The sequence below is a fragment of the Papaver somniferum genome, unplaced genomic scaffold, assembly GCF_003573695.1.
Source record: "Papaver somniferum cultivar HN1 unplaced genomic scaffold, ASM357369v1 unplaced-scaffold_160, whole genome shotgun sequence".
Classification (NCBI taxonomy): domain Eukaryota; kingdom Viridiplantae; phylum Streptophyta; class Magnoliopsida; order Ranunculales; family Papaveraceae; genus Papaver; species Papaver somniferum.
In genome coordinates, this window is record NW_020625487.1 from 1,276,296 (window position 1) to 1,283,267 (window position 6,972).

General features: G+C 38.7%; 2 protein-coding genes across 3 annotated transcripts; one reads left to right on the top strand and one right to left on the bottom strand.

Moving 5' to 3' along the window:
• The first annotated feature begins 886 nt into the window (after positions 1-886).
• LOC113337559 (DNA topoisomerase 3-alpha-like) lies at positions 887-4,183 on the top strand. Its single transcript, XM_026583219.1, has one exon. It carries the CDS (start codon positions 1,157-1,159, stop codon positions 4,013-4,015), a length of 2,859 nt encoding a protein of 952 aa, XP_026439004.1. The 5' UTR covers positions 887-1,156; the 3' UTR covers positions 4,016-4,183.
• Positions 4,184-4,431: 248 nt separating this feature from the next.
• Positions 4,432-6,064, bottom strand: LOC113337560 (ankyrin repeat domain-containing protein 30A-like). 2 transcript variants are annotated; one of them, XM_026583220.1, is made up of 4 exons: positions 5,655-6,064; positions 5,057-5,167; positions 4,863-4,943; positions 4,432-4,768 (listed from the first exon to the last, which is right to left on the bottom strand). In XM_026583220.1, the coding sequence occupies exons 1-4, from the start codon at positions 5,898-5,900 to the stop codon at positions 4,688-4,690; spliced, it is 519 nt and encodes a 172-aa protein (XP_026439005.1). In that variant the 5' UTR covers positions 5,901-6,064; the 3' UTR covers positions 4,432-4,687. The 2 variants fall into 2 exon arrangements, with proteins under 2 accessions (XP_026439005.1, XP_026439006.1); XM_026583221.1 differs by having other exon boundaries at positions 4,432-4,765; positions 5,655-6,051.
• Positions 6,065-6,972: the final 908 nt, after the last annotated feature.

The window sequence follows — 6,972 nt, forward strand, 5'->3', positions numbered from 1 at the left end:
CATACAAACTCTGAAAACATTCATAACAAAACCATCAATATCAGTGGCAACAAGAACAGTTTCTAGCACCAACTCATTCAACTTCCTCTCTCGATTCATTCTTCACTGAATTCTATTTCAAATTCAGCAAAACCCATTCATCCTAACCCAATGAAGGACTCGAATCTCTTCTTAGCCTCCTCCGTTAGTTCACTGCAATAAGTTACGGCAACAGTTTGAATTTCTTCAGCTGCTTCTTTGGACATAAACCATATCAAACTCTGATAAATTCTGACCAGAATCCCGTGTCCATCTTAACTTCCTTTTTGAATTCGAATTCCAGCCATTGCAGACCCTCAAACACTCAAATACATTTTAATCCTCGCCACTCAGCAGCGAGAATCAATAGCATCAATCTGTTCTTCATCCCCGTCTTGTCTCGGCTAATAATCATATCTGAATCTTCTCCAAGTTCTGAACATCAGAAGCTATAATTCCTCTTCATCTTATTCTTGACTGCAACATATTCGAAATCCCCATCGATCTCAACTCGACTGAATCTTTTCTCGTCTGTGTTCTTCTCACAGAAGATGATGAAGAAGAGAAAAGAACGAAACATAATTTCAGAAATTATGGGTTTGAGAATAATTTTCTTCCAGAAAATGGGTGCGCGCCTGTGTTTTTCTGAGTGTGGGTTTCATAGTAGAAAAGTCTGGGAGAATGGGTCTCCCTGTAGTTTTCACTTCCATTATTACACTGCCATAGATGCCCAAGCATGAGCCAGGCCCAAAGTTTATTAGCTGCTGAGTAGAGTTGAGCGATTCCGATCCCAAATTACTCTCACCCCGAAACGAATCTGTACAAAATCTCCCTCTCCCCAGCCCTCTCCTCATTTGAGTCGTTTCTCTTTCCTTTTTTTTCCCGCCAATGTCAAGAGCGATACCTCCTCCAAGATCCCGACGGCAGGTATCTTCTCACTCACAAGGAAGTTCCGAAACATCATCAGCACGGTAAATGTAATCATCTAAAACCCCCAATTTCAATTTCTCATTATTTATTTGTTTCAATCGGTAGCTTTCAGTAAACCCTAACTTCATTTTAGGGTTCAATAAACACAGAATCGTTGTTCATCTCATAGGATACGATTAGTAGTGTTGTTTTCCCTAATAGTTGCAAGATGTCTCAACGAATCCGCCGTGTACTTAATGTTGCTGAAAAGCCCTCAGTAGCAAAAGCAGTATCAGAGATTTTATCGAACAAAAGATTTAGTACAAGAGAAGGTCGATCACGTTATAATAAGATATTTGAGTTCGAGTATGCGGTTTATGGGAAGATTGTTAGGGGTATTAAGGAGCCTGATCAGCTATGTCATATGTCTTTCACATCTGTTACAGGACATTTAATGGAAATGGATTTTGAGGAAAGGTATAGAAAATGGGGGTCATGTGACCCTGTTAATCTTTACGAGCTTCCTATTCGTAAGTTTGTTCCCGATGATAAGCTGGATATTAAGAGAACATTGGAAGAAGAAGCTAGACGATGTGATTGGCTTATTCTCTGGCTTGATTGTGATAGAGAAGGAGAGAATATTGCATATGAAGTTATTGATGTTTGTACTGCTGTAAATAATAGACTTCAGATATCGCGTGCAAAATTCTCTGCTCTCATCAATGGTGAAATCATTAACGCGGTGCAGAATCTTATACAGCCTGATAAAAATAAGGCTGATGCGGTGGATGCTAGGCAAGAGATTGATCTCCGGATCGGTGCATCATTTACTAGGTTTCAGACCATATTGTTGAAGGATTCATTTGTTATTGATGTTTATGGGAATGATGGTCGTAATATGGTTTTAAGTTATGGTCCTTGTCAGTTTCCCACCTTAGGGTTTATTGTGGAACGTTATTGGGAGATTCAAGCACATGAACCCGAAGAGTTCTGGATGATCAATTGTTCTCATGCTTCAGAAGATGGAACTTCTCATTTTAATTGGATGCGTGGTCATTTGTTCGATTATACCTCTGCTGTTATTGTCTATGAAATGTGCGTGCAGGAACCGACTGCAACTGTAGTGAATGTTATGGAACAACGGAAGTTTAAGAATCCTCCGCATCCTTTGAATACCATTGAGCTGGAGAAACGTGCATCTCGTTACTTCAGAATGAGCTCCGAACATACAATGAAGGTGGCTGAAGATCTTTACCAAGCTGGTTTCATCAGTTATCCTCGCACAGAAACAGATTCATTTTCTGAAAAGACTGATTTGCGTGGGATTGTGCAACAACAACAAGGGCATCCTGTATGGGGAACATATGCACAACAACTTCTGGATCCTGGGACAGAGCTTTGGAGAAACCCTAGTAATGGTGGACATGATGACAAAGCACATCCACCTATTCATCCAACAAAATTTTCTGCTGGGGAATCAAATTGGACTCAAGACCACCTTAGAGTGTATGAGCTTGTCGTCCGCCATTTCCTTGCCTGTGTATCTCAGCCTGCTGTGGGAGCTGAAACTGTTGTGCAAATTGATATTGCAGGTGAATTATTTTCTACAACAGGGCGAATGATAATAGCGAGGAATTATTTAGATGTTTATCGATTCGAAAATTGGGGAGGCTCTGTTATCCCACAATACGTCTTTGGACAACAATTTATGCCGACATCGTTGACTCTTGATTCTGGTATCACAAGGCCACCGCCTCTTTTAAGCGAAGCTGATTTGTTGAACTGCATGGACAAGGCAGGAATTGGTACAGATGCAACTATGCATGATCACATAAAAAAGTTGCTTGATAGGTGTTACGCTACTAAAGATGCTAATATGCGGTTTTCTCCTACAACTCTTGGTGAGGCATTAGTAATGGGATATGATGATATGGGATACGAGCTGTGGAAACCCGACCTTAGAGCAAAAATGGAACTTGGTATGAAAGCAGTGAGTGAAGGGAGAAAAAGTAAAACTGATGTGTTGAAGGATTGTTTGGAGGAAATGGAAACCTGTTTTAGGGATGCAAGGTTAAAGAAAGAAGAACTTTTAAAAGCCATGGGAATCTTTTTTGAAAGGTCTAATCGTGCTGGTGGAGTTGACCAACATATTGGTGGAGAAGTCGTTAGGCGTTGTCCTGCTTGCAATGAATCTGATATGGTACTGAGGCAGAAGCAAGATGGTAACTTCATGGTTGGATGTTTAGGCTACCCACAGTGTAGGAATGCTGTTTGGCTCCCAGGTTCCATATTAGAAGCAGCTGTTACCCCTCAAATCTGTACCTCATGTACGCCAGCTCCAGTTTTTATGATCCAATTCAAGTTCCGTCGGATGGATATACCACCAAACTTTGATGCCAACCATTTGGGTTGCGTTGGTGGCTGCGACGATATACTTAGACAATTGAGAGATATTTGTGGAACAGGTTCCCGCAGCAGTGTTTCTAGTGCTCCAACTAGAGGGAATGGTCCAACTGCAGCTTCTAACAATACTCAAAGATCTAACACAATGACAAGACAGGGCCCTGTTACATGTACGCACTGCAGGCAAACAGGACATTCTTCAAATGAGTGCCAAACCAGGATGCCACGTCCCCAAGCTTCTCAGTCTCGCACGAGAAACCCCCAAAGTGGAGAAACTTCAGTAACCTGTGACAAATGTGGAGCTCCATGCCCTTTACGAGAGGCTAATACAGAAAACAACAGGGGAAGAAAGTTCTATTCATGTCAATCTCGCGAGTGCAACTTCTTTAAGTGGGCCGATAGTATCGATACAAGAGCTGGTACAGAAGCTATGGGCAGCAGTCGATCAGCATCATCTAATATGTCCTCAGCCGCAAGGAGGGGTGGGGGTGGGCGTGGGCGTGCACGTAACAGTGGCAGGGGTGGTAGCGGTAGTGGGGGTCGGACCAGCAGAGCAAGAGCTGCACCTACAGGTACTACGTTTGTGTCAGCTACTGGTGAACCCATATCTACTAGAGGTATGGAATGTGTGTTTTGTGGTGAATTGCACCCGGCTAGTACCTGTCCAACTCGAGCCGGTAGATGAATATCTTTTTTCCCATCATTCTCAAGACTGTTGTGCCTGCTTCATGGTAATATTTTGTAGCTTTAGTTACTAGTGAAAGTGATAGAGGCAGTGTCGGACTATTGCTGTCTTTTAATCTTACTTACTGTTGCAGTAGTTTGTTGCATTATAAATAGAACCTTAGAAATCTCTCTCAATCTTTTATCCTTGTTTTTCATAAACCATAATCATAATCAAACTACTAGCAATACAGATTTGAATCAGTAACAATTCATGAGAAAAAACTTCAGCAAACACTAATATATATATTTTTCAATATAGTACAAGTTTTTCCATATGAAATGGAAGTGCTCTTGATCTACAGTTAAGCCAAGAAATAGTATACCCAACTATACCATCTATAGATTGTGGTATAACAATCATGAAATCTCAAAAAATAGAAGAAGAACGAAACGAATAAGTGGAAAGTTAAAACATGTCATTTGTTACAAACCTGTTTTTTTAGAGGATATTACATTCCTAAATCAGCACAACCCTCCATTAGAATCCAATGAAAAATAGAAATACAAGCCATACATAATACACAAGTAAAAGACACCCCGAAAAAATAGAAGAAGAAGCAAAGTCATCTTAAATACAACAAGCAGTACTCCTGTGTTTTGTTTAGTCATGATCATTTTTGCAGACAGCATCTTATAAGTGCATGGAATCAATATGTTTGCTCAGTTCCTCCAGTTTCTTCATCCTCAATTTTTCACTTTCGCTGACAAGCTGCTTAAAGAAAAGAAGATGACATAACATGATATCAGAATTACGTCAATTAGGCAAGCAATAGGAAAAAGATTTTTGTTTCTCCTTGAAAACTCACCTCCATTAATCTCCCAATTAGTTGAGCTTTCACCTTGTTCTTTTCATTAAATGCTTCGAGTGCATCTTTGTATTCCTTCTCCTGCAATTCATTTGTCAGGTTGTTAAGCGAAATTGGTTATTCTGAGACACGCTACTGAAACAAAATCAGACGACAAAGAAACAACAACAACAAAGCCAACCAAGTAGTTTCACCTTCTTCTGGCAGGTCTGACCCAACGGCTTTAGCTCTTTGTTTACGATATCGATCTTCTTCCTAACCGTAGCAACTTCCTTCATTGTTGGGTCTGTCAATGATTCAAGTTCCTACATAATTTTGCAACAGCAAAATTGAATTCACCTTCAGTAACAAGTAAATTGACACACATAGTTGAAAGAAAAATTTTGTTGATTGTTTGTGTATTCATACTCAACAGAAATCTGTAACGGAACAACAAAATTATGGTCATGGTAATCTATAAGAAAAGTGTAAATTTCTTCAAATTAGTAGATGAAATTCATAACCAATAACAAGCAGATCGAAATTGACACATGATTTCGGAATTTTGCCAATAACAGGACCTCTAATCTTGTTGAATTACCACCAAAACATCATTTAACTTCTTAAAACTGAAGTTTCAGAACGAAACTAACTGTCAAAAACTCAATAGAACACCAAAACATGGATATTTCCAAACACAAGTCATGAATTATTCACAGATCTTATACTAATCAAAACACTTACATGAATACTATCATGTTAGTATGAGAAATTTGTACATATAATTGAGCTGTGTTGTGTAAAAATACTTACTTCTCGAATTTCTGCCAAACGTTTAGTTTCTTCTTCAACACGACCCAACTGAGCCTGAACTTTCTGACTAACCTCCATTTTCTTCTTCTCAATCTCTTCTTCTTTGAGCCTGAAAGTATTCAAAGCTGATCTCGACATCTCTTCGTCTTTAGCTTCTATTGATTGAATATCCACACTGCTAAAACTGCTACTCATATTGCTACTCGTAGTCTGAAGCTGAGCTTGTTGATGTTTTGGTGTCTGCATCTTCTCTTCTTCTTCTTCAATACCTCTGCTGCAACAACAACCCTTGCTTGTTCTTACAATTTCTGCAATTTTGGAATTTGGAATTTGGAATTCTCTTTCTTTCTTTTGTTTTTTCTTTGGTAGTGGTGGTCTTTAGATCTCTTTATATTCAACTAACCAGCTTTATTTTAACTTTCGCTTTTAGAATATTGATTGATGGGTACACTTTCTTCTGTGCTAGGTGCCCATAAACTATGTTAAGATTTTTTTATTTTTCTTTTAAAGGTGGCTTAAGCCAGCCATGCCAATTGCCAACTATCTAATTTCCTGACAAAAATTATAGGTATTAATGTATTATTATTATTTCTTTTTTATCTTTTGATATGGATCCAGTGGGTAAATTACAGTGCAGGCATGATGAACTACACTACAAAAATGTGTGGAAGTGCCTTCTGCACAAGGTAATTATCATTTGCCCATGTAGACTGACCTACACCATCTTGAGTCGACCAGCAAAGCCAAGTGGGTAAAGCGGTGTCGATTGTTTACACAAGTCAACCGACTCTTACATCCTGTTTGGCTGGGTCTGACTCAAAATCTGAATCTAACTCGGTTAGAATCAGATGTCTGACAAAGTTTTATTTTTCTGATGTCTCATTTGAGATCAAATCCAACTCATATTTCTATAATCCTCATATTTGAGATCAAATCCAACTCGTTGGGCACGTATCCAACTGTATTTACAAGTTTTCTATAACCCTCATTTTTAATAATTTTTGAGTCCGATAAGAAGTACTTCCTCCGTTCCTTTTTAATAGGCTGGTTTTTCTCAAAATAGATGTTTCAAAAAAATAGGCTTGTTTCCTAATTAGGGAAAGTCAAATATTAATTTAATTTTTTGGGACCACTTTTCTCTTAACTTCTTTTGATGACAGGTGTCATGGAGACCATTTCACTTCATTTCTTTTATTGACAAGTGTCATGGAGACCATTTCACTTCATTTCTTTTATTGACAAGTGTCATGAAGACCACTTTCAATGATTAGTTCTCTTAATTTTTTTAATTTTCCCTAAAAATAAAACCAGTCTATTA

What these genes read in the sequence shown, in the direction of transcription:
- LOC113337559 (XM_026583219.1), top strand. Translation starts at nt 1,157, where the DNA reads ATGTCTCAACGAATCCGCCGTGTACTTAATGTTGCTGAAAAGCCCTCA.
- LOC113337560 (XM_026583220.1), bottom strand. Translation starts at nt 5,900, where the DNA reads ATGCAGACACCAAAACATCAACAAGCTCAGCTTCAGACTACGAGTAGC. An exon ending in GTCAGACCTGCCAGAAGAAG is followed by an intron (nt 4,944 to 5,056) that starts GTGAAACTACTT and finishes AATGAATTGCAG; the next exon opens with GAGAAGGAATACAAAGATGC. An exon ending in TAATTGGGAGATTAATGGAG is followed by an intron (nt 4,769 to 4,862) that starts GTGAGTTTTCAA and finishes CTTTTCTTTAAG; the next exon opens with CAGCTTGTCAGCGAAAGTGA.